The 27,757-nt window shown below is 31.2% G+C and overlaps 1 protein-coding gene across 1 annotated transcript in view; it reads left to right on the forward strand.

Annotated features, from left to right (window-relative positions):
• LOC114334981 (uncharacterized) overlaps positions 1–27,757 on the forward strand; it is a 144,072-nt gene that overhangs the window by 28,083 nt on the left and 88,232 nt on the right. Inside the window, exons 5-6 of the mRNA XM_028285116.2 lie at positions 4,719–5,039; positions 19,443–22,907. Coding sequence (XP_028140917.2) covers positions 4,719–5,039; positions 19,443–22,907 — 3,786 coding nt within the window. The remainder of the gene's footprint in view (positions 1–4,718; positions 5,040–19,442; positions 22,908–27,757) is intronic.

Consider the following 27,757-nt stretch of genomic DNA (forward strand, 5'->3'; position numbering starts at 1 on the left):
TACGAAATTAATAAAAAAACGTAATTATCTTTTAAAATACCATGTATAACATTACAAATCCTCATATTTTAAGAAAGAAGACATCGAAGAGAATCCAAAAATGTAAAAATATACAGGGTGTCCCATTAAAAAACGAAGTTATAAGCAACTTCCGGTATAACCGGAAGTTGCAAAGAGATGAAAATATTTTCATTTAATAGATCATCCTTCAAAACCCCTGTATTCCAATTTTCATGATTCTGTTGCCTTTAGTTCTCGAGATATTTCTAATAGGCCAGTTATCTGCCTCACTCTGTATATTCGACAAGCAGGTAGTTTACACGAATTTTTAAAAATATAGTTCAAATGGTGAATAGACGTGGTAAGTGAAGGGGGAGTTGGAAGCCGACAAATGCACGAGTTCAAAAACTAAAAATGAAACTTAAAACTACTATCATTTTCTATATCTCGGTATCTAGTCAATGGATTTTGATTTTTCTTTTTTAATTTTCATATAATTTTTGTGTACCGGGTGTCCCAATAACAATGGCGCTCGGCCATATCTCAGGAACCGTTTATAGTACAGCTTTGGGAAAAAAAATTTATGACAAAATTTGCCTCGAGAAAAGCCTGGAAATTATTTTCATAATTGTAAGTCCACCGCTAGAGGGCGTAATTAAATATCAAAAATTAAAAAATCGAAATTTTACAAAATTTGCCTAATGAAAGGACACTGGAAATCCGATTATCGTATTCTTCATAAAATTCTGCGCATATTTTATTTCACAAGTATAAGTCTACCTGTGCAAATAAGAGGTGGGGGTGAGTGGGAATATTGTTATGAAAAAATCGCTGTAAGTCCGGTTCTGCTTAATCGATTTTTGCAAGCTTGGTCTTGTTGAAAACAGCTCTTTTTCGTCAATGTAATAGTTATAATTTGGAAACAGCCTATTACGTAATATGCCGGTTAGGAGGCGCTATTCATTTTCTTTTTAGAAATCTAGTTTTCTTTGGAAAATATTAAATACAAGTATGTATGTTTTTTTTCCTGTATTACAAAATTAGACCAAATTAGCAACAGAATACCGAAAACCTCATGTCTATACCTTTTTTCTATCTCGAGATATCTTAAGAAACGTGTAAATTTTAAACATAACTGTTGCTGTCATATAAGTGGAAATATATAGAAGCAAGTAGTGTGCTTTGGAAAAAAACAAAGAAACATTTTCCAGATGTCACCGTATACCGGGTGGTGAATCGGAAAACGGGCCATAGGAAACTCAATGTAGAATTTTAAACTGTTGAATTCCTGCTTCCCTAATTATGTTACATCAAAAGTCATGAGAAGTTATTTGTAGAGGATTGAAATCTGTATTAAAAACAGAAGTTACAATTGTTGTACGATTTAAACACATTCCAAAATTTTGAAAAATATAATGTAATTACCGCAGTAGGTATGTGTGGGCATGTTAGGCCACACGTTACTATTTAACTGACAGTGAGCACACTATTGACTAAAGAAAATATCTTTATTATTAATACTTTCTCCTTAACTGAGGGTATCTGATCAACTTTATTGTGTTTTAAAGAATAAATGATAAAATAAATAAAGAAATTGACAGTTCAAATTGTTAATATAATAAATTCATTGTCACCGAATGCAATCTTATACACATTATTGCAGTGTGTGTGGCGTAACTTTGGCGTATTTCTCTGAAAATTGTATTATATTTTTACAAAATTTTGAATAATTATTGTTTGTAGAACAATATTAACAGTCGTTTTCAATACAGATTTCAATCCTCTACAAATAGTTTCTAATGTCTTTTGATGTAAAATAATTAGGGAAGCAGGAATTCAACAGTTTACAATTTTACATTGAGTTTCCTATGGCCCGTGTTCCAATTCACCACCCGGTATAATAAATCAAAACAAAATATGAAAAATTCTACTACTGGGGTGACGTCTTTGGGGATATTTAATTACATATATTCTAGCCGCAACAGTTACATTTCTTATGCATTCAAAGAATGTGGCTATCATGTCAAATGCTTCTTAGTTTGTACGAATCATCTTGAATTTCACTCTGTATAAATTTTATATAAATTTTAATAGAAACAAACCGCAACAAACCATCAATGAACAAATTTTTATGTTTTACTGATTTGACACATGATGACTTTTTGAAGTTAATACTTCTAATAGTTCTATTTTTTCCATAGCACACTACCTACTTGTTTCCACTTTGACTTCCTTAACTTAGTTTACCGGTGACAATAACAGTTATGTATTTATCTTAGTTGGGAATAGGATAATTGATATTAAAATATAATGAAATAAAAATTAAAGATTTGTGTAGAAAATCTGACGTTTTTATATTTTCTACGATTCATCGAGAGAAAAGCAAATGCGCGGAGGCAACAATTCATAAAAATTTACATATTAACGCTATTTTTTTGGTATTTAAGTATTAAAATTAGTGTACTATTTAAACAAAAATAAAATTAAACTGTTTAAAATATTATTTATTTCGTTAAAATCATAATAGTAGAAGTATAACTTCTTACTCGCGTACAAAGTACACACACTCTTTTTTTGTTATATTTTATAGTGTTATTTGTCTTATTGTTGTTTTGATTCATTATATACGGTGACATTTGGACAATGTTCCTTTGTTTTTTTTTCATAGCACACTACGTGCTTCTATATATTTCCACTTATATGACAGCAACAGTTATTTTTAAAATTTACACGTATCTTAAGATATCTCGAGATAGAAAAAAGGTATCGACATGCGGTTTTCGGTATTCTGTTGCTAATTTAGTCTAATTTTTTAATACAGGGAAAAACATTACATACTTGTATTTAATATTTTCCAAAGAAATCTAGATTTCTAAAAAACAATAAATAGCGCCTTCTAGCCGGCATATTACGTAATAGGCTGTTTCCAAATTATAACTACTACATTGACGAAAAAGAGCTGTTTTCAACAAGACCAAGTTTATAAAAATTGATTAAGCAGAACTGGACTTACAGCGATTTTTTCATAACAAGGTTCCCACTCCCCCCCACCTCTTATTTGCACAGGTAGACTTAAACTTGTGAAATAAAATATGCACAGAATTGTATGAAGAATACGATGATTGGATTTCCAGTGCCCATTCATTAGGCAAATTTTGTAAAATTTCGATTTTTTAATTTTTGATATTCAATTACGCCCTCTAGCGGTGGACTTACAATTACGAAATTAATTTCTAGGATTTTCTCGTGGCAACTTTTGTTATAAAATTTTTTCCCAAAGCTGTAGTATAAACGGTTCCTGAGATGGCCGAGAGCCATTCTTATTGGGACACCCGGTACATTACAAATAATATGCAATTCGTCTAGACATTTATTAATTAATAAACAGTCTAATTTGTTTAAAGAATTTTTGAAAAAATATTTTTTCCCAAAAATCCATGTTTTAATTCATACTGTCATTACTAATCATTGAAAAAGTTAAGGTATACTTTAGTAAATAAATAATCTTCAATAAATAATTATCTAATAAAAATAATTTATTTATTAAAATGTCCCCTAACTTTTTCTATGATCATTAATGATACTATGATTTAAAAAATAGATTTTTGGAAAAAAATTATTTTTTCAATTGTTTAAACAAATAAGACTGTTTATTAATAAAAACAAATTGCATATTTGTAATGTACGTAGAAATTCCATACAAATTAAAAAAAGAAAGATAAAACTCCATTGATCCGAAGATACAGAAAGTTGTATTAGTTAGAAATTTCTTTTTCGGTATTTTTATTTTAACTCGATTTTTATCCACTATACTGGATTTGTAGGTTCCCCTTAGTAACATTCTTTAAAATGGCATCAATGAGATTCCTTAATATTTTAAACAAATTACCTGCGAATTAAAAAAAATCACATGGTTAACTTTGTCCCAAGTGAACTCAGGCTAAATTTTTTTATTTGAAAATTCGTATTAAAATACTAGCTTATCGAATGTATAAAAATATTTTTTCTACATACAATATTTTTAAAGTTATTCTAAATGTTTATAAACTATAAAATTTCAAAAACTTGGCCTTAGGATTTGTGACTATATTAGTTAATTTTTTTATCTTTTTTAATACATTTTGATACTACCACTCTTCTACTTTTATTTGGCATACAGCCCTATATTCATTATTTTCTGTCTTATGTTATTGCAAAATAAAGGTCTCTGAATAACTTTTAAATTAATTAACTGATCAAACAAACCTGAACAAACTTAGGGTGAAACCCTAAAATTCTAAATTAAATTTAATAAAAGTTATTAACAAATATCGATTTTCATTTATTTTGCAATTTGCAAAGTAACAAATTTACATTTAACATTTAAAAATCGGTATTTTGAAGCTTTTTTCAATGTTCTAAAAAATCTAATTTTTTTTTCATTTTTTTTTTCAAAAATCAACTGTTTAGCATTTTAATGGGGTGCAAAAAATCGAAAAAAGCGCTTGTTTTACACTAATTTGTTAATAATTAAAAAAACGAACGCGAACTCTAGGCAGGAAACAGGTAGGTTTTCTTCCTATAGGTCTACAATAACTAAAAAAGTAGTCAGCTACCTGGATCTTTGAGTGTCCCGAGAAAATCCTTATTTCTCTGGACTCTGGACTATACTGCCAAATTTAATAACACACCTTACAATGGTTATATTTGTTTTATTTTTCATTACTTAATATTTTTAGATAAAAGAATTGAGTTTTGAAAGCGGTCTGAGGCTAGTGAACAGATTTACGAAAAAACGAGTAAAAATCTCAAAGGTTTGGAGATACAGTAAGACTATTGCTCATGTGGCTTGTCAAGTGTTACTTACACGAGCTCTAACAGAATGTAATGAGAACGAAACAGAAGAATTAAAAAACTATATCAAATACTTTCTGGAACAGTTAATTATCAGTTCAACGGCTGACGAACTGGAAACAAATTTTGGTAAAAATATAGCCAAATTGGCGATCCTGGTTGTAAAGGCACCCTTACTCTATTGCTTGTCTGAATTCCTTCAAGGCGTAAGTAAAAGTTTTATATTATTATCTATAGAAGAAACCACAGTTAGAATCTGCTTGTGTCAGGTCGTGGTTCTTCCGCGTATGTCATTATTGGTTTGATGACTCTTTTGTAAATTCTGCCTTTCATTTCTTTTCCGATATTTGTATTTTTCCTTTGTTCAGGCAACCTGCGACTCTGTTTGCTCTATTCACTTGATCTTCCATTTCTGTTTCGAGTTTTCCCTAGCTAGATAGTGTGATGCCAAGATATTTAAACTCTATCAATTATTGTTCTATTAACTGACCCTCCAGCTCTTAATCTACATCTTACTAGCTTTGCTGTTATAACCATGCATGTTTGTTCTTTTTTGGGGAAATTAACATGTTAAATTTTCTAGCGGTTATATTAAATTGATGCAGCATACATTGTATATCATCTTATATGATATGTATATGTTACCGGCCAAACCCGATTTCAGGACAAACTAGTTATATCCTGATATAAATACATACACTTCAGGCCAAACTAGTTTGGCCTAGACCAAACTAGGATTTAATAAAGACTCACACTTCAGGATAAACTAGTATGGCCTAGTCTAAACCAATTTAGCCGAGTCGAAAGTAATTTAGCGAACATGTAAGGACTTTTACATGCGGGGAACTCCCAAATCACGCCCGAACAGGGATGGCAAAAAAAAATTATACATCGATATATTGTATCATATTATGATACATGGAATGAAGATATTGATACATGCTATAAATCAATATACATATTCTTATATAATTAAATAATATAAAAAATAATAAATAAAAGGCTGAGGTTTTCTCCAAAAATTAAAAAAATATATAATATATACACTTACGAATAAAATCGAGTAAGAATTAATATTGTTTTCATCAATTTTGAAAAAATGTGAAAATGTTGAATTATCCACGTCCGTCCGTCCATCCGCCTGTCTGTCTGTCCGTGAACTCAACTCGTCCGTCATTATACCAGGTAGAATGACAAATGAGGTGTCGAATGAAAGCTTATAATCCAAGGATGGTACTAAAGGTGTGAGAAATTTTACCTAGGCTGTCTGTCCGTCCGACCGCGAATATAACTCAATATTATTGTTTGTTTGTTACGAATAATTATAATTTTAATAAAAATGATTATTTTTCCAAGAACAAAGTATTTTATTCAATTTATTATTTATATTAAGCCGTACTAGTTCGCTGAATTACTTTCTTCTTCTTAGCGTTTTCCCATTATGAGTTTACCGTTTTCGTCTTCTTTTCTCCCAGTCGCCATCTCTGAGGTCTCTATCTATCATAGCATTTTCTATGTGAGTTTTCGATCTCACAGCAGGTCTTCCTCTCCGTCTTCCTCCCCACGGGTCCCAGTCCAGTAATATTTTCGGCCATCTGTGCTCCGGCATTCTTTGTACATGCCCGTACCATTTCAGGGCTCTACTTTTACTACCACAACTTTTTTGTAATTGAGCATTCTACTTTTATTCTGTTTCATATTTCCTCTGTTCTTATTCTATCCTACCTGGTAATTTGTAGACACCTTCTCATAGACTCCAATTCAACTGTTCGTATTCTATTTCGTATTATTGTTGTCACTGGCCATTCTTCTGCTCTTGTAGGGTAATATTCAGCACTATGACCTGAAAAATCCTTTTTTGTTTTCTTTAGTTAGAGTTTCTTCCATATCACTACATGGAGTGCTCTCGTGGCTTGTTTTCCCCGTACTATTTTCATTTCTATATCTTTCATACAAGTGCCATCTCGGTTTATCATTTACCCTAAATACTTAAAAGTCATACAACTCTTAATAGTTTCTTCTAAACTTACGTTTAAATCAGCAACCAATCTAATCAATTATGTACTTTCGACTAGATTAAATTGGTTTAGACTAGGCTAAACTAATTTATCCTGATATAAAAAATACACTTCAGGATAAACTAGTTTGGCCTGAAGTATGTGTCTTTATATCAGGATAAACTAGACTAGTTTGTCCTGAAGTGTGTGTATTTATAGCAGGATAAACTAGTTTGTCCTGAAATCGAGTTTGGCCGGTAACATATATATATATCCCACCATGTTTCACTCTTCCATTCATTGACATTTTTCATATGTTAGGTCGTCCGACCGACATAGCTCCACAGTATATGGAGGAGCGAAAGAAATCTATGTAAATCGATTTAATTTATCATATTTCACCTTTCTACAACTTTTTAGAGGGACGACTTATTATGGTTTTTTTAACATTTTGTATAATTTAGTTAGAGACATGACCGAGAGCCGCGGCGGCGCCACCGCTCTACGTATATTGACTGCAGTATACGAAATGTTCGTATTTCCGATGGTAGGTCTTCCGCTGAATAATTGTTTATATATTTACATAGCATAGGTATTCCGCAAATCGGGCAACACTGCATGTAATTAAATCTATTTTAGGAATATTCGACTGTTGGTCTCTCGCGTTTATCGCCTAATAATCTTGAAGTAGTTTACTTATGACCATAGTAGTTTCATAAATAAATGCGTGTATAATTTTTCAGTGTTTTTTATTTTTTATTTTTTTGTTCCTGTTTTTTTTGTTTTGTTATTCTTTTTTCCCATTGTTTATACTATGTTTATTTGTGTGTTCATTCTAGTTTTTCAGTGGTTTTGGTAGTAATTTTTTATATATGTTTTATTTTTTTAAATCTTACATTTTATTTAGATGTGTGATTTACAATTCTATAATATAGACTTTATAACTTTAAAATCTACGTGATGTTCTATTTCATCGTTATGCCTACGTCTTCAAGTGGTAATTACTTCTTACAGTAGTTTTGAAATTTTGAATAATTTTGAAAATGTATACCTACCTAAGTAAGCTTGATCGTAGAGCTGAATCGTAAGATTCGTAAAATATGTATAGCCCAGTCGGGATAGCATTTGACCTTGCATTACGAGCTGCCCCAAATTGTATTTTTCTAATCTTAGAGGGGTGAATATTAGTGTAAATTTAAAATCTCGACTGAATTCCGCCGTTGCTTTAGCCGCCATCTTGATTTTAAACGAGATCCGTTTTTGCCCAATATCTTGCCCTATTACCAAAAAGTTAAGCATTTTAAACAAATTGGAGAGTAAGAAACTCATAAATCATAATATAAAATACTTCAATATGGCGTTGACTAAATATATCCATCCTTATTTGTTGCTTAGAAAATTGCAAAGTAAGTCATAAATTTTGAGTTTTTATAAATGTTCATAATTTAAGTCAAACCTTATTACATGGAATGCTGAGATTTCCGGTGCTTAAGTTATACCCTAAATTTCAAAGCAATCGGTAAAATGGTTTAAAAGTTATTTAATTTGTTTATCCCAAATTAATTTTTTTGCCACAATATAAGTCAGAAAATGATAAAGTTACAATAATACTACGGACACTTTATGAAAGAAGAAGATTTATACTATTAATTTTATTAAAAAAAAAATAAAAAAGATACTTTTAAATAAGTATTGCAAAATTATTTTGTAATAACATTTCGAGTTTTTGCTTATAAACAATTTTTTCATATTTAGAAAAATTGAATTGTTTTACAAATTTAGAAAGAGAAAAAATTGTTGTTCTGAAGCTATTTTCTTGTGGCATTTTTATAATCAACTATTTCCAATGGGAAATAAGCCACAATTTTACCAAAAAAAAAATGATTTTATTAACGAAAATACAAAATAATACTAGATTAAACAAAAATGTTGTTGCTAAGCAAAAAAATTCTTCTAATAATTTATTAATCTGACTCATTTATATCGGCAATTCAGACATGTATTATACATTTTAAAGTATAAGACTTTAAAATGATAATGAAAATATTGATGAGTTGCGTTCCTGGGACGACTTTACTAAAATATAGTTTATTCGATTACATGAAATCAACGAAAAAATTGTCCTAGGACAATTAGGGACGAAGTTGCCCCCCCCCCTTCCATTTTTTAATTCACAGCAGCTTTGTTTATCGCATTTAAGAAACAAAATTAGCCGCATTTGAAAAAACATACTTCACAATTTTAATGTACCAAATATAAAAAAAGATTTCCTTTTAAGAAAATCGTCCACAAAGCTTCAAAATTTGGCCCTTAAAATCGGCCGGTCTTGAAATTTGGAAGAGTGATGAGAAGGGGAAAGGAGCTGTTAACTGTATCTCTGGTTTTCGTTTATGGATTTCTACGTTTCTTTTTTAATTTGTATGTACTTTTGGCGTACATTAAGAATATGCATTATTTATTAAATTTGATGGTGTAACTAACAATTAATTTGTTTAAACATTTTTTTTCAATTTTTTAAATAATATTTGATGTACCTTTTATTGTAAAACGTACATATAATTTATGATTAATATATACTAATCCTATTCAATTATGCCTAAAACTAAAATTGGTTTATAATATTGAATTGATAATAAAAAATCTCAAATAAATTAGGTTTTAATTCTTGATGAACATGCTACTAGATAAATGAAAAATGAAATGTAACAAAATTAGAGGTCAAATTAGAGAGAGGACAAAAAGAACAAAGTTATTTGCAGAACATTTTTCAACGTATTGTTTTTTTCTATTGTTTAAATTTTTGTAAATTTAACTATTCTAAATGGGGAAATAAGCCACAATTTAACTAAACAAATGATTTTATTAACGTTTCGACGTCCAAATCAGATGTCGTTGTCAAAATACAAAATATTAATAAATTAAACAAAAATGTTTTGTAAATTTATTAGAGAATAATATTGTATAAGAAAATATAATGTGTTATATAATTATTTTTATTAAATATTATTCACATAATTCACAAAAATCACTTAATTACGACTTGATCTATATTTATTTTATTACTCGTTAAAACCTATTTTGTATGTATGTGTGTGTGTACCATTATTATTGTAGTATTTCAAAATGCAGAAAATAAATTCAAAAAAACATAACTTTTAAAGATTTTGAAATAAATAGTGTTTCCAAATTTTCTAGAATATTGTAACTGTATCTTACAACATTGAAAGTTGTAATTTTAAGACTGTACAAAACAACAAAATTAAGGCATTTCATACATTTTGGTATGACAACAAGACTATTAAAAGAAAATAAATCAACAACAAATGAGGTTTATTTAGGATTACTAGTATTTTTATGAAAAACATATCGATTATCAGTTATTTATTATAAGTGATTGTAAATTCAAGTGTATATGATCCACTCCCATGATTGCCAACAAAGTCATCCTAAAAATACCGTAAAAGAAAATTGTTTACACAATTTACATAGTTAATTAAAGAATCACTTTATTAACAAAAAACGTATTCGTAACGACGCAAAAGAGTACATACAGATTAAAAACGAGACATCAAACTATATAATAGAGAAAGGTAGAGGTTTTGGTTATTGAAGTCAATAACATATTTATATCTCTGTACTAACAGGCACTGGTGCAACCAGTATTTCAAGAGCAGGTAGTTTATTTTAATAAAAAAATCTGGTATAAAGAAGATTCGTTGATCGGATCGGTACTAACTGTCCTTAGCTGAATTTCCAACCCCAATTATTTACGTTTATCTTTTGTTTGGTGGTTCTGTAACTTCAGTTTTTCATTCATCTAATAGCATGTTTTTAGCAAAAAATTAAAACTTAGTTCATTTGAGATTTTTTGATTTTCATAGACCAACACTCTTTTTAGAAACAATTAAATGGGATAATTTGCTTTTTTCATACAATCTATTAAAAACAAATTATTTACTAAGTTTAATCAAGAACTATGTATTATTATATTATTCATAAATATTTATATTTTGTGATTAAAATTACTTCAAATATTATTAAATAAGATTGAAAAAATTGTTTTAAGAAATTTGATGGTGTATAAAACAATTAATTTATTTAAATAATGCATATTCGTAATTTACGCAAAAAGTACATACAAATTAAAAAAGAATCGTCGAAATCCATAAACGAGAACAAGAGATACAGCTGACAGCTCCTTCCCCGTTCTCATCGATCTCCCAAGTTTCAAGGCCGAGCGATTTTAAGGGCCACATTTTGAAGCTTTGTCGATGATTTCCTTGAAAGGAAACCTTTTTTATATTATTGGTACATTTAAAACTTTGAAGTATGTACTTTACAAATGACTAATTTTATTACTTAATTGTTATAAACAAAGCAACTATGAATTAACAAAAAATGAAAAAATTATTTTTCTACGGGTAATGGTTAAAAAGTTATTCTAATTTGTATAATATAAGCAAAAAATCGACATGTTCTTGCAAAATAATTTTGAAATATGTAAAATTATTTTTGGAGTTTTTTTTATTTACTAGTATAAATATTTTTCTTTGATAGACTATCCGAAGTATTACTGTAACTTCATCATTTTCTGACTTATATTGTTGCAAAAAAGCTTAATTAGGGATAAAAAAATTAAATAACTTTTAAACTATTTAACCAATTGCTTTGAAATTCAGAGTAGAATTTAAGGACCAGAAGTCTCAGTACTCCTTGTAATAAGAAGGTTCTAACTTAATTTTTAAATAAGTTATGAAAATTTATAAAAAATCAAAATTTATGACTTATTTTGCAATTTTCTAAGCAACACATAAGGATGGATATATTCAGCGAACGTCATGTTAAAGTTTTTTTATAAGGTTTATGAGTTTCCTACTCTCAAATTCGTTGAAAATGCTTCACTTTTTGGTAATAGTGAAAAGCGAAAATTTACTATAGATAGTTATGTATATCATCAAAATCCGCCGCAGAAAATATTTAGGTTATTATTATAGATATCCATACTATTCAAAATATTTTTTTTTCGGCCTGTAGGGGGTCATGTCACCAGCAGGATATTTTTTCCTTATTTCTCTGAACTATATAGCTATAACAAACATTATACAAAATTACTGAATTTAACGTTTAATTACAGAGTTGATTCAAAATAAGTAAAAAATGAAGGGTTTATTTTATTTGTAATTTGTACTTAAGAATGTCTAAAAAAATAATACTAAATAAACGTGGGAGTGTTTGTTTCTTTCAGAACAAAATTTCAACATGTTCCATATATTAACTTAATCTGTTCGGTGTAACTTTGCTATTATAAGGAAGAGTGGTGACCAAAAAGAAAAGCAAAACCAAAATTAATTTATTTATTCCACCTAAAAAAATAACGGAATCTACCAATACAATAAGGCAATAACAAGCACACAGTAACTATTTACTTGTTTTCATGTACTTATTTTGGACAAAGCCTAATTTTTAGTCAGTTCTTATTGTGAAAAACTACTGGATATTTCGAAAAAAGTTCTATACACTCTTGTTTTTTTGGTGCTTTTTTTCTTTAATTTGAGCTTTAAAATAATAACATACGACTACTTTTTGGTCTTCTGTCTAAGGAGTGAGCACTCTTCTCTTTTTTTCGGATTTTATGTTACTTTCATTAATCAGATTCCTCTTTGTTAGTTTCGTGGTCCGAGAATTCTTGAAATTCTTCCTGTTCCAAAAGTTCATCTATATTATCATCTAATGTTTTTAATTTAATGTTTTCAATCTAAACTTTTCTTAAAAACGTTCAACAACTATTGCGTTTCTTTAAAAACCAACACTAATCTACATCTGTATTATTTTGTCTCGCCGTAGCAAAATTTAAAAAGAACCGTTATATCATGAAATCACGTGTTGTAGACTGATTTCACAGCACTGAATGTGACCGAACATACAGACACTGACAAATAAATAATAATAACACAAATAAAGAGTAACCTATGACAAATACATACCTGCCGCAATAATAAACAGATCTTAGGAGTTATGAATAAAAACCTGATTTTGTTATAGAATCTGTCATTTCATTTAAATGTTAAAAACCACAAAACAAAGCAAAGGTATAGCCTTAAAAATAAAACAAGAAACTCATCATATGAACCTTATGAACAAACAGTAGATTTCGTGACTTCACGGTTCCTTTAAAATTTTGCCACGGCGGCGAGACAAATGTCTAAATCTGGCAACACAGGTTGGTTAACCTATTATATGCATTTTGTAACAAAAATATACTCAGGAAGACCGAAACCTGTTAGAAATGGATAATGTAATTATACACGAGGAAGTTTCAAACATTGCAAATGACAAAAAAAAATGATTTAAATTTTTTCACACTGCATATCATAGAGATCTTTTAAACAATATACTCAAATCAAAAAGTTGATATACTCACTCCTTCTGGGAGACGACTTATAGCTGGTTTCCGAAAGGAGGACTTAAACATACCGGGGTGTATATATATATATATATATATATATATATATATATATATATATATATATATATATATATATATATATATAATATACTAAAGTTTTGAATATTGGGGAAATCTGCAAACCAAAACTCAATGCGTATCAATTGTACGGCCTAACGTTTTCGTGAATGATTATTCACTTCTTCAGGGCTGAAATAAAGAAAATGTTAATTAGCCATATATATTCCATGCAAAATGTTAGTTTTCATTACCAATACGTAGAATTGTAGAATTACGTTGTTAAGTAATAAAAAAGACGATATGTATAAAAACATATCTCTTTTTGTTTGAAGTAAAAAAGAAAACACAACACTTCACCTTGGAAAACTATGGCTATATGGTTACAATCAATGAATTATTTACTCAAGGAATCAATTACACTAGCATATAACTACATTTTATGTTGGAAGTAACTTTACATGTAGATGAGAACAATGAATGTTTAAATATGTCCTTCTTTTTTTGAACTTTCCCGTTCGGTGTTAACTATATTGAGCGCATGCTCATGAATAGACATGTAGGTTCATTTGACCTACGCATAGAAGTACCAAACACCTAATCGGTACGGACAAAAGGTATTATTAAACAAATATATTAAGGTTTATTTATCTAAATATTACAAGAGGATGTACCGCAACATAAGTGTCATGTTACATAATTACATATTCTATTTATTTAAAGGTTTTTTTAAAATTTTTTAAATTATTGTTGATTATTGGCAAACAAAAATTATTTTTTATTCTAAGAACTATTAATATTGACAATTACGTATTATCAGTCAAGTTGGAGTCATGCAAATTCGATCTATGGCTGGTATCTGATCTGAGTAAAAGATGATAAATATCACTCAGATTTTTGAAGTCACCTTTAACATTAATAGAGGAATCATTAAGGAAGATATAGGACATTTCAATAAATTCCCTTTTAAATTTATTGTTCTCTTGATGAAGAACGATGGTCTTTTCAAAGTCCATGGAATGACCTGTGGTATGGACGTGTTTAGCCAATGCACAACGGTCGGGCTGAAGACGTGAATCACTTTTGTGTAAAGTGATCCTAAATTTAAGAAGTTGAGAAGTTTGACCAATGTACGATTTGTTACAAGAAGAACAGGGAACTTTGTAGACAATATTACTAAGCTTACCTATTTCTGTTTTATCCTTAACTTTTGAAAAAAGGTTGTTAATTGTTAAAGCTGATCTGAAAGCCACATTGATTTTAAAATGATTATCATTGTTGTTATTGTTACTTTCTAAATTATTAAATATCCTAGTCAACCCCGGAGTAATATCTTTGATATAAGGTATTGAAAAATATCTATTTAAAGTTGGAGTATTAGAGACCCTGTCATTGCCTAAGCCATCAAGGTCAACATTGTTAGTCGCGGGGGAAGGTGTTAAGTCTTCATTATGGACTGTGTTAAACAAGATCTTATTTATTAGTGTGGTTGGATAAGAATATATTTAATAATTTAGAAAGTAACAATAACAACAATGATAATCATTTTAAAATCAATGTGGCTTTCAGATCAGCTTTAACAATTAACAACCTTTTTTCAAAAGTTAAGGATAAAACAGAAATAGGTAAGCTTAGTAATATTGTCTACAAAGTTCCCTGTTCTTCTTGTAACAAATCGTACATTGGTCAAACTTCTCAACTTCTTAAATTTAGGATCACTTTACACAAAAGTGATTCACGTCTTCAGCCCGACCGTTGTGCATTGGCTAAACACGTCCATACCACAGGTCATTCCATGGACTCTGAAAACACCATCGTTCTTCATCAAGAGAACAATAAATTTAAAAGGGAATTTATTGAAATGTCCTATATCTTCCTTAATGATTCCTCTATTAATGTTAAAGGTGACTTCAAAAATCTGAGTGATATTTATCATCTTTTACTCAGATCAGATACCAGCCATAGATCGAATTTGCATGACTCCAACTTGACTGATAATACGTAATTGTCAATATTAATAGTTCTTAGAATAAAAAATAATTTTTGTTTGCCAATAATCAACAATAATTTAAAAAATTTTTAAAAAAACCTTTAAATAAATAGAATATGTAATTATGTAACATGACACTTATGTTGCGGTACATCCTCTTGTAATATTTAGATAAATAAACCTTAATATATTTGTTTAATAATACCTTTTGTCCGTACCGATTAGGTGTTTGGTACTTCTATGCGTAGGTCAAATGAACCTACATGTCTATTCATGAGCATGCGCTCAATATAGTTAACACCGAACGGGAAAGTTCAAAAAAAGAAGGACATATTTAAACATTCATTGTTCTCATCTACATGTAAAGTTACTTCCAACATAAAATGTAGTTATATGCTAGTGTAATTGGTTCCTTGAGTAAATAATTCATTGATTGTAACCATATAGCCATAGTTTTCCAAGGTGAAGTGTTGTGTTTTCTTTTTTACTTCAAACAAAAAGAGATATGTTTTTATACATATCGTCTTTTTTATTACTTAACAACGTAACTCTACAATTCTACGTATTGGTAATGAAAACTAACATTTTGCATGGAATATATATGGCTAATTAACATTTTCTTTATTTCAGCCCTGAAGAAGTGAATAATCATTCACGAAAACGTTAGGCCGTACAATTGATACGCATTGAGTTTTTGGTTTGCAGATTTCCCCAATATTCAAAACTTTACTATATATATATATATATATATATATATATATATATATATATATATATATATATATATATATATATATATATATATTGTCGGTTAATAACGTCCTGCGGCGTTGTCCGATGCCTAAGAGCCAGTTCCCTCGGTTGTTCCAGTCCTCGTCGGATAATCCTCTTTCGCTCATACTACCAATCCAAGATTTTTTCGGTCTTCCTCTTTTTCGTTTTTCTCTTGGTACCCATCTCATTGTCTTTTTAGGGAGTCTTTCCTCGCTCATCCTTTGAACGTGCCCGTACCAGGTTAATTGTTTTTCATCTATACAGTTAGTAATTGTTTTTATCGCCAACCGTCACTAAAGTCATTCATTACATAAATAACTATTGTTACACCCATGCTCTCTCTTATTATTTCATTTCGGATCCTCTTCAACTTTGATCATCTTTGAGCGTCCATCTCTGTAGCCTCTAGTTTTCTCCTTTACCGTACATCAATGTGCTTTTTATCAACGTATTATAAATTGTTACTTTTCGTAGTTTTCCTATGTCTTTACTCCTCAATATTCCATTTAATGATTTTATTATTCTTCTGGCTTTATTTATTCTGTTTGTAATGTCATCATTTGTTACTTCTTTGTTGAACAGTACTCCTACTAAGTAATTATAACTTCCGCATGTTTTTATTGTTTCATTATTCTTCATAATCAAATCGGTTGCTTCTTCACCAATACATAAATATTGTGTTTTGTACATATTCAAGTGTAGACCCTATTTTTCATACTCCTCCTTTAATTTGCGCGCCATATATTCCAAGTGTTCCTTATCATTTGCACAAATTACTTTGTCGTCTGCGAACTGAAGGGTATATAAGCAAGTATCTTCATCAATTTGTATACCCATTCCGTTGCATTTCCTTTTCCATTCCATCGGTGATTTTGCTACATATATTTTAAATAGTGTTGGGGAAATGCAACAACCCTGGCGTAAACCTTTGTTCACCTCGAATGGTTCTGACAGCTTCTTTCCCATCTTTATGGCAGATGTCATATTCTTGTAAGTATTTTGAACAGCTGTTATAAGTGTGTGATTGATATTGGTGTTTTGAAATACTTCCCATAGTTTACTTATCGGGACATTATCGTAGGCCTTTTGTAAATCTACAAACATTAGATGTATTGGTTGATTTCTTTCTATTTTCTTTTCAATTATTTGTTTTAAACAAAACACATTATCTGTACAGGATCGGCCAGCTAGGAAACCGCACTGTTCTTCCTCTTCATAGTATTGTTTCTTCAAGCACATTTAAGTAGAGCTCACCAGTTCTATAATTAATAAAGGTCCAATAATAATATTCCCAAGAATACCAGTACAAATATTTACTCTCCCTTGATGGATTTTCAACGTTCCAGTAGAGAACATTGTGCTGCCTTTTTGATGTTTTTTGAAAACTTTCAAAACATTTTAAATTAAGAAAAAAAATGTTCCACTTTATGAACACTGGGATCCTCTTTCATAGTGGTATTTTTAAATTTTGACCATAGCTCTGACTCTTTCATAGTGGTATTTTTAAATTTTGACCATAGCTCTGAAGATAGGTTTCTAAGCTGAGAGCGTTTAGCAAAAATTAAATGCTTTAGTACTTTGCTTTTCAATTCATTCATACTATTTGGACCTTCAAATTCACTCACATAATAGAACAAAATATATACCTGTGATATGGCTGAAAGACTTCGGTCGATGGCCTTTTGGTACATTGTATCAATAAAGTATGTCTCTCTCTCTATATACCTGTGGTCATTAGTGGTCTCTATTAATATTTCGTTAATTTTGTGGTAGATTCTTCATTATCGTAAATGTAAGCTATTTAATGCTAAAATAGCATTAAAAATACAGCTTCCTACAAATTTTTAACCTTTACCATTATTAAAGGTTAAAAAACAGTGTATTAACTTCATGTATGTAATTTTTTCATATCTTTTAATTCCTATACTAAAATGTCAAATAATAATATTGGTAGCTTTTTCTCATAAAATTAAGTATCTATCGCACCCTCAGTAATATAATATAGAAGCACAATTCAAAAAAGTCGATTTTTGGGAAATCGCGTTTAATGATTTTGGTTTCCTACATTGCAGCAATTTTTTCAAATATGTTTATTATTTAAGATATAAATGTGCAATTTGGAATATTTTTTATTTGATAAGTGTACAATAAAATGGCAATAACAAAAAGTAATAATACATTTAAATTCCATTAATTACAAGTAATGGAAAAAATACTTTAAAGTTAGTCCCATATAGTACAAAAAACATAACAGAAATAAGGAACTGATAAAGTTTGATCCCTTACATTATTAATATACCTTCACTGTTTACGCAATATAGCGATGTATTATGAATAAGGCCCAATTATTTATTACATTTTGCATGATATAACGGCTCAACTAAAAATTGTTCTATATAATACAAAATTTATTAAAACACAATCTCCCCAGTAATTTCGTCATAGAAAGACACGTTACTGATTGTTACCTTGCAGTAGTAAAAGCAAGAGGTGGGAAGGTGGGATTGAGACTGAGAGAGAGGCACAAATATAGTTACCGAACCATTAATGTCCTTTTTCTCTCTGTCAGTGCTAACCGGTAGAGAATTTCATTTTATGTCCTTATTATTTAAAATCACAGTTAATAAAAATTTTGAGTTGAGCCCTTATATTACTGAAGGTGCGCTATGTATAGCGTTAACAGGCCTTTTAGGCCCATGGCTGGATGGATAATTTCCATCGTTTTCTGTTCTTAGCTGTCAGCTTCCAATCTCTAGTTCCCAAGTCACTGAGTCTTCCATTACTGCATCTCTCCATTTCCTTCTTTTTCTTCCTCTTTTTTTCCCTCAGGTGCTCTCCAACCAATATTCTTGACTTGCCTGCCCTCCTTCATTCATTCTAGATGACCGAGATATTTTAGTCTGCGTTTTCTGACTATTTTTGATATGGCTGGGCTAGCATACAGTTGATACACTTCTTCGTTCGTTAATCTTTTCCATTTTCTTTATCTACTTTTGTGCCAAATATTCTGTTAAGTATCTTTCTTTCTTCCTCTCCTCCTATTTGGGGTTCAAGACCAGTATGATTTTCTTCAGTAGTCACTCCGTCATTTAGCACCTTCTCGAAATATTCTTTCCATCTTGCACATATTTGGTCTTTGTCCACCACCAGGTTTTCTTATTTATCTTTTACTCTCATGGTTCTTCTCTGGTACCCATTTATTTTACATTGTAAATTTTTGTAAACCTTTGTAGAAATTTATATCATTTTTCTTGTAGTTGTCTTACACACAATACGTTTTACTTTATCGTCCATGTACTTTCTTTTCTGTGCCTTTAGAAAATTAAGTACTTTTTATAAAATACTCAACCATGTTGACTGAAATGATAATAATATTTTGTTACAGTTTCAGGTTAAATTGAAAGAAGTGCCTGCGAAAAAATTGAATCCTTGTATAATACAAATGTATATAAGAGCACTGACGACCGACATGAACGAATTAGAAAAATACAAAACAGAAAAAAATGAGGAAATGACTTCAGCAGCAAGTTCTCGTCTAGCCAAAGGTTACTGTAAATTAGGTACTTTCCTTACAGTATATACCCAAGTGGAGCGAGAATGTGTTCTCACTGCCTTCAGTTTGGAACCAACAAAGGAACGTTTGACCCATATTGAAGAGCTAGCGAGAAAAAGCGGATACACAGTGTATAACATAGAACATGATTGGAAATGTAGGTTACATCCTCCAATTTTACCATGTGATGAACTTCTCTATAAATGTTCAAAATGTGGTGAGTGGGCGTGCGCTAAGCAAGAACTAACAGAACCTACAGTACGATTAAATATAAGTTTAGATGAAGCTTTACAAAACTCGATCTTGGGAATATCCGAAGATTTAATCGTGGATTTGGTTGTATGTTTATCTCACCCTAGGTATCAGCTAATGAGCTGGAAACTTCCGTGGCAGGAGCTACACCGCCTTTGTATCATGTACTTGCACGATCCAGAAGCAACAAAGAATTTTGTCACAGAACTGAAATATCTCGACATTGATTATTCCTTGTTTCGAAAAGATATTAAACGTGAACCTGGTTTATTAGAACAAGAAATAGAGGATCGATGTGAGCAGTATTTAGAACAAAATATTTACCGTGAAAGTGACACTGAAAGTGATGGTGAAGCATCAACATCACAAGTTTCTCATCCATTAAGTGTCGGTAGCAGTGGCCCCGAAAATAATTATTTTAAAAACTATGCCAAATCTGATCCTGTCACCCTTCAACAACTTAGAAACTTTAGAGTTAACTGTAAAAAAACACGAGATAAAGAGCCATTGAAAAAAACTGACAAAGATGAACCAGCTGTTTTGCCGGAAGTAGAAGGATCAGTTGAAAAAAGTTATCAGCCAAAAAACGCGATGACCACGTTGTTCAAACTTGGTGGGCAAACGGAGGTCAGGGAATTCCAAGTAAATCAATCTACGGAAACCAATTCGATCAAAACACTCGAATCGGTTCCGAATTACAATGTACCCCAGCTGACGGTAGAAATAGACAATACATTGAATCTAAAACAGTCCACTCATTTACAAATAGAGAGCAAACAAGACAATTTGCCGAGCAAACGAGCAAACGATTTCGAGAGGATACTGCGTGTACATATTCAGCAAGAAAATATTTTTCAAATCCAAGAGCAATCTATGAAGAAACACATAGTAAACAATTCGATCAAAACATTCCAATCGGTTCCGAATCATCCAGCCCAAGTGAAAACAGATTTAGACAATATGAATCTAAAACAGTCTACTCATTCACAAACAGTGAGCAACGCGCAGAGGAAACCTCCACATCAGATGCCACTTGTGGACAAAGAACTGTGTATAAAGATTCAGCAACAAAATTTTTCACAAGAGCAAAGTTCACAGTTAAACAGAAAGAGAAACGAGAAATGTGGTACTCCGATTGTCTTGAAAAAAAAGGAAACAAAAACTTCAGGACATATTCCCACTCCAGAGAAACAATGCGAGGTAGCGGAAAAAAATCAGTCAATAATGGAAAGCTCACAGTCAAAACGAAAGAAAAGCGAGATATCATCAATACATTCCCGTGTTTCTCCAAAGATAGCGACAATACCGGTAGCGAAACGACGAACAGCGGTCAACAATCCAATTCAGAAAATAAATTCTTCGATGACAGTGCAGAAAGAACAATTAACTTGTACGAATCAGGAGCCTTCAACACCACTCCAGAATGTGGATCCCCAGAGGGAAGACTCAGCGAATATACAACAAGAACGATCCCCCATCTCGAATACAAACCCTTCCCAGAATCACTATTCACAGGCCATGGACACACTCCCACAAATGCCAACAACAACAGTTCAATCTTCGGATATCAACGATTCTTATCAACGGGGACGGAGAAAGCAGTGTCTACAGAACAACTGTACGGACCAATTATGGTGTTCAGAACAAACGAAGAACAAAAACCCGACGAACGTTTTATTGCCCAAAAACTCATGGAACTCGCCGAGAGCACAAGATTCTTTCGCCCAACCCACTTCAGACAAGATACCAAATGCCAAAACCAACCTAATAACTCAGGAGACTTGTAAAGAAAATCTAGAAAATTCTCCGGAACCAATGGTGGATGTGAAAGTTGAACAGAAAATGGCAGTACCATCTATAGATCGAGAGCTTTCAGAATGTGTAATGGAAAGTATGTATATAATAATGAGTCGAGTATCCTCTTTTAAAACAAAGTTATTTGTTGAAAAAGTTACTAAAGAGCGGACTCGGCAGATAATGGCGGACTATATCAACGAAATAGTAGCACAAAAAATATTGTTTGAGAAACCTGGTTGGAAACCGACTTCTGCCAATTGTACCAGAAAATCACTTCAGTGGAGATGTGCACAAGAAATTATCCAACAATTGGTTTACAACACTACGATTGTAAGAGTACAACTTTTTAGATTCATAGGTGTAGATAAATTTGTGAGATTAATGAAACAAGAGATTGATAAATATCTAAAAATTCCAAATATACATGAATGGATATTCCCTGTTGATGATAAGCCACGAGAGATTAAGATTAATTTGAATATTAAACACAAAAGACCAAATTATTCTAAAAAATATGATTCGTTATTTGGTCCAGATATTAAAGACTATTGTCATCTGATTTTAACACCTGAAGAGATCAATAGTTTAGATACGACTCCACTACAAAGTGCAAATATTTCGACATCCTTCAAACCTACAGATACAGATAGAGAGAATACATCTCCTTCAAATCCTGAAAAGTTGAGTACAGATACCGAATGCATTCCAAGCAGTAGTTCTTTAAGCCCTGTCCAAGGTAATCAAACAAAGTCTAAGGATCTGGTTAACAATAAGTCTGATGCAATTGAGGAAACACAAGGACTTGCGAACAAGTCATATGTAAAATCAGTGTTATCAAAGATTCCAGGATTGAACGATTATCAAATGGTACAGCCTTCAGACGTTAACAAAATAATTAATGTTGTTCAAATTTCTGGCGGACGATCAGCACAAAGTGTATCAATTCCTAACTCTCAAACAAGTACGCAAATTACTCCTCATATACAGCGGATTGGTCAGCCAAGGATTAGCGATCAGAAGTATGAATCTACAGTAACAACCAACACGTCTTCATCTACAACAAAATCGTCTCCCCTTATCAACATTTTGTCACAACAAATAATTCGTCCTGCAAACACCCCCAGTAACACTGGTCGTCGGCAACCGCCAGTGATTAATATTCTGTCTCAGCAGATAATACGACCCTCCGATACAGTGACAACCAAAACAGGGAATAACACAAATAGTTCAACGAATGAGGCTATTGAGGTAAGGTTATTTTTCATTTTGCATGCTATTAACATTGCTACTAACTGGTTGATGGTATGAGCTGAATAGAGAATTTTAATTTTTGTCACTGGTGTGTACAGGGTAGTCAGTTTTTACATTTCAGGCAACAATATGCCATTTTAGATTAATATAACCGTAAATACACTCCCTGGCCACATTATTATGACCATCTATGAATTTTTATAAAAATCAACTATTCCACTATGTACATTTTGTTTAAATATCATTTTTAAATTTAATTTTGTTGTGTACTGTTAATGTTCTACATTAACTAGAAAATAATAATAATAAACATCAATAAAATATTTGAAACTACATAATATTACATATTTATATATTTTTAATATATTTTGTTAAATTCCTGACGTTAAAGACAGAAAAAGAAAATATTTGAGAGCTTTAAAACGAGAAATTTGCCAGTGAAAAGGTCACCAAAAAACTTGTTTTGATTGAAGAATAATGGGTGCGTTCGGACGACCACAGCGGCTGGACAGCTGAGCTAGCGGTAGCGTTTAGACAACACCGCTGGAAGTCAGCCGCTGAGAGATTTACTAAGCTTTCCCTATCAGCGCTAGATACAACCACTCAGCTGATTTTAGCAGACAGTCAGCCGCTGTGGTCGTCCGAACGCAACCAATGTATCATTGGAACCACAGTAACAAATTGAAACAAAGTGAATATAACTGCATTCAAAGTATACCAAGACGGTACTAGTAGTAATCAAAGTTAAAGGAGGTTCAACAAAATATTTAAAAAACATAAATATCGATGGTGAAAGTTCCCAACCTCCTATGTCAATTTTTGGATATTTTGTTTTGTTACCCTAAAATTAAAGAGAAATATGTATTTTTACTGTTACAAGCTCCTATGTCATTGTTTCATATATCGCTGGTACCTATGATTAATGTTATTCATAATACATTTCCAGTGAAAAAAATAACTCTTTGATAAGTGTTGGCGATACAATTGTTTTTTATATGCGTGTCTGCGAAGATTATAACTCACAAAATATTTATAACGAAAAGATTTAGTTCCTAATAGATGCCGACGAAAACAATTATTTCCCTTTCTGTTTCTGTTTCTGCCGACGAAAACAATTACTTCTGAGAACTTTTTAGTAATTATAATTTTCGTGGACCCACAAACAGAAGTGATGTTTTTTGCTGATTCTCCTCCAAAAAATTATTTTTTTCGCTAACACTTTATTAGGGATTATAATGTTCACAATCATATAATCGAAAATAATATTTTTCGCGGCGTTCATTGAAAGTTCTACTCTTAACGACATTTTTCGGAGTTATACTTTTCGTAGGCGGCGGCGATATGGCCATCTATAAGCTAATTAATGAAATAATAATGACATAGGAGCTTGTAAACAGTGAAAATACATATTTTCTTTAATTTAGGGTAACAAAACAAAATAGCCAAAAATTGACATCGGAAGTTGGGAACTTTCACCATCGATAGGTGATATTTTCAAATGTTTTATCGCTGTTTATTAATAAATATCACATATACACAGAGAGGATCTAAATTATGGAATAAATTCATTTTCTCTAAAATGGACGACTTTGGAGAAAAATCCTGAAACAGGTCGATTTTTATTTTTAAATTGCAATTGTTTAGCATATATTTCATACTAGTGACGTCATCCATATGAGCGTGATGACGTAATCAATGATTTTTTAAATGGGAATAGGGGTCGTGTGGCACCTCATTTGAAAGGGTGTTCAATTCTCTATTCAGTAATATAAACGATATCATTACTTATACAGGGTGACCAAAAAAATAAGTTTTGAATTAAATTAATTGACGCAAAAAGAAGAGTGTATGTAATTTATTTAACTCAAAATACATTGTACGGCTGTCAGTAAATAGAAAAAATCTTTATTTCACAAATAAACATTTCTTTTCGCTTAATTTAAATCACAAACAGCCTCCCACCTACCTCTTGGCAGTTTGAACATTTAATTTAAGCGAAAAACACTGTTTATTTGCTAAATAAACATTTTTTTTTCTATTTTCTGACGGCGATAGAATGTATTGCATACATTCTTCTTTTTTCGTCAATTAATTTAATTCAAAAATTATTATTTTGGCCACCCTGTATAAATAATGATATTAATGTTTATATTACTGTATAGACAATTGAACACACTTTTCCCCTATTCGTCACTATGACGTCACTAGTATGAAATATATGCCAAACACTTGTAATTTAAAAATAAAAATCGACCTGTTTCAGGATTTTTCTCCAGTCGTCCATTTTAGAGAAAATTAATTTATTTCATAATTAAGATCCTCTCTGTAATAACACATGTGAAAATATCCCATATTTATATATTTTTTAATATTTTGTCGAGTCCCCTTTAACTTTGATTACCGCTAGTAATCGTCTTGGCATACTTTGAATGCAGTTAAATTCACTTTGCTTTAATTTGTCATTGTGGTTCCAACGATATATTAGTTCTTCAAATAAAACAATTTTGTTTGTGACCTTTTCACTGGAAATTTCTCGTTTTAAAAGCTCCCAAATATTTACGTCAGGGAAATAAGGCAAAAATTACCATGTTCGGGACGCTTGAACAGCCAGGTTGCAAATGGGTTTTTCGGGTACTATACAGTAGAACCTCGATTATCCGTGTGCGGATTATCCGGGCTGCGGATTATCCGTGCTATGATTTTCTATTAATTAAATTGCATTTTTGAGGTTTTAGGGAGCGTTCAAGTATTACGTAACGCGATTTTTGAAGATTTTTGACCCCTCCTCCCCCTTATGTAACGCACTGTAATGGGCGTTTAACTATTACGTAACGCAATTTTTGAAGATTCCCCCCCCCACCTGTGTTACGTAATACTTGAACGGCCTCTTATCAAAACAGCGTCACTGTAAATCACTCGACGGAAGCTCTATTCGCGGAGAGGGAGACTCATAATGAAAGATTTATTTTTTCTGTTGTCTTTTTATGGTAGGGCTATATGTATGGATATACGTACATATGTATTACAATAATAAATACATGTTCGGATTATCCGTTCTTTTCAATTATCCGTGCCAACGTCCGGTCCCGAGGAGCACGGATAATCGGGGTTCTACTGTATACCTAAATCACATTCAAATAACAAATTCCCAACTATAAACAAACGCACGTGTTACTATTCGCCGTCTCATTCGTCAAGAGGCTGTTAAATGTAATTTATTGCCCTAAACGAGGCGGATTCTCGTTTTACAGGTCCAGACTGGTCAGTCTGCAAATTCAAATTGTAGGTAGCGTGTTGGTTTTTAAGATACACTTCAGGACGACCCTGTTTAGCTTCCATGCGCGTTTGTTTACAGTTGAGAATCTGTAAAATGAATGGACTATAATACACTATAAATACAAAAATGTCCGTCACAGTTTGAACGAGAATTTTAGTTATTAACAAATAAGGGTCAAAAATGGCAGTTATTTCGTTTAAATCGCTACAGGTAAAAATAGGGTAATTAAATATCTTGTTTATAGTACATATTTTTTTCTTAGTAGATGAGCCAAGGTTTAAAATGGCAGTTTTTGAATTTTGGTCCGATCATTTGTTCCATTGGAAATTGCAAAATAAGACTAAAATTCGAAAATAAAAAATTTGTTTTAACTTTTGCGAAAATGCCCTTAAGACTTTCATATTGCATGAAAAGTTGAGTCAGACAGTCCATATAATGCACAAAAATTTTTAAGACGATTCGTCAATTAGTTTAAATTTTATTCAATTTGTTTATACCAAAGAGCTTTTTTTTTCACAATGTTATTGTTCAGAAAATAATAACGATATAGCAATTCTGTGGAAACCACATAAAAGAAGAATAGTCATATTTTCAACGTATTTAAAAAAATAATTAAAACGTAATTTTTATCACTCCGGAAACATTTTACTAAAGTAGTCATTTTTGGCTTGTAAACAATTTGAATAACTTTGTTAATATTGACTGCAGGCTAAAACTACATTGGGATTTAAAAAGCTGGTACTTTTACACGAATTTTCAAAAAAAAACTTTTTGCTTAGGTTAATTACGGTGAAAGTTAGCCACTTTTTTATTTAATTGACGGCTACTTTGTTTATAACAATTAAGTAACCTAACTAGCGCCATTTTGAAGATTAAGGTATATACACTAGGGTGCAAAAAAATCGATCCACTGAAAGTTTGGTCATTTTTGATGTCTCGAATTTCCTAAACCTGTTGTCCGATTTAAGTGATTGTTTAATATGTTATAGCCTTATTCATTAACAATATCGCTGTAATAATATTGTTGCTAGACAGGTAAACTGTCATTGTATACCGAGTGTACGAATCAAACTGTGTTTTTTTTTCTCAAAGTACGCATCACCCTGTGGACTATTCTAGCGTTTATAAAATACTTAAATTAAAACCCAACGATAGCCTCAGGTTTTCTTAACATTTTGTCTTTCGATTCATTCGCTTATGTTGGATAATAAAAAAGTTACGTACTTTAACAACTGGCCATGTCCGTCATCAGTACAGGGTGTTTCGAAATAAGTGCGGCAAACTTTAAGGGGAAAATAATGACCTTTATAATCATACGTCCGCAAACGCTTCGTTTCCGAGATACGGGATATTAATTTTTTTACAAACTGACGATTTATTAATTTCTTTAAAACCAGTTGAGATATGCAAATCAAATTTGGTGGATTTTAAGACGTAGTTATTACACATTTTTTGACATACAATTAAGAATTTAATATTCACCGTTAGCGGCCAAAGGGGTATTATGACCGATCATATTACCCGTATGCACGCCAATGCTGAATATAAATTTCTTAATTGTATGTAAAAA

The sequence above is a fragment of the Diabrotica virgifera genome, chromosome 10, assembly GCF_917563875.1.
Source record: "Diabrotica virgifera virgifera chromosome 10, PGI_DIABVI_V3a".
Lineage (NCBI taxonomy): Eukaryota > Metazoa > Arthropoda > Insecta > Coleoptera > Chrysomelidae > Diabrotica > Diabrotica virgifera.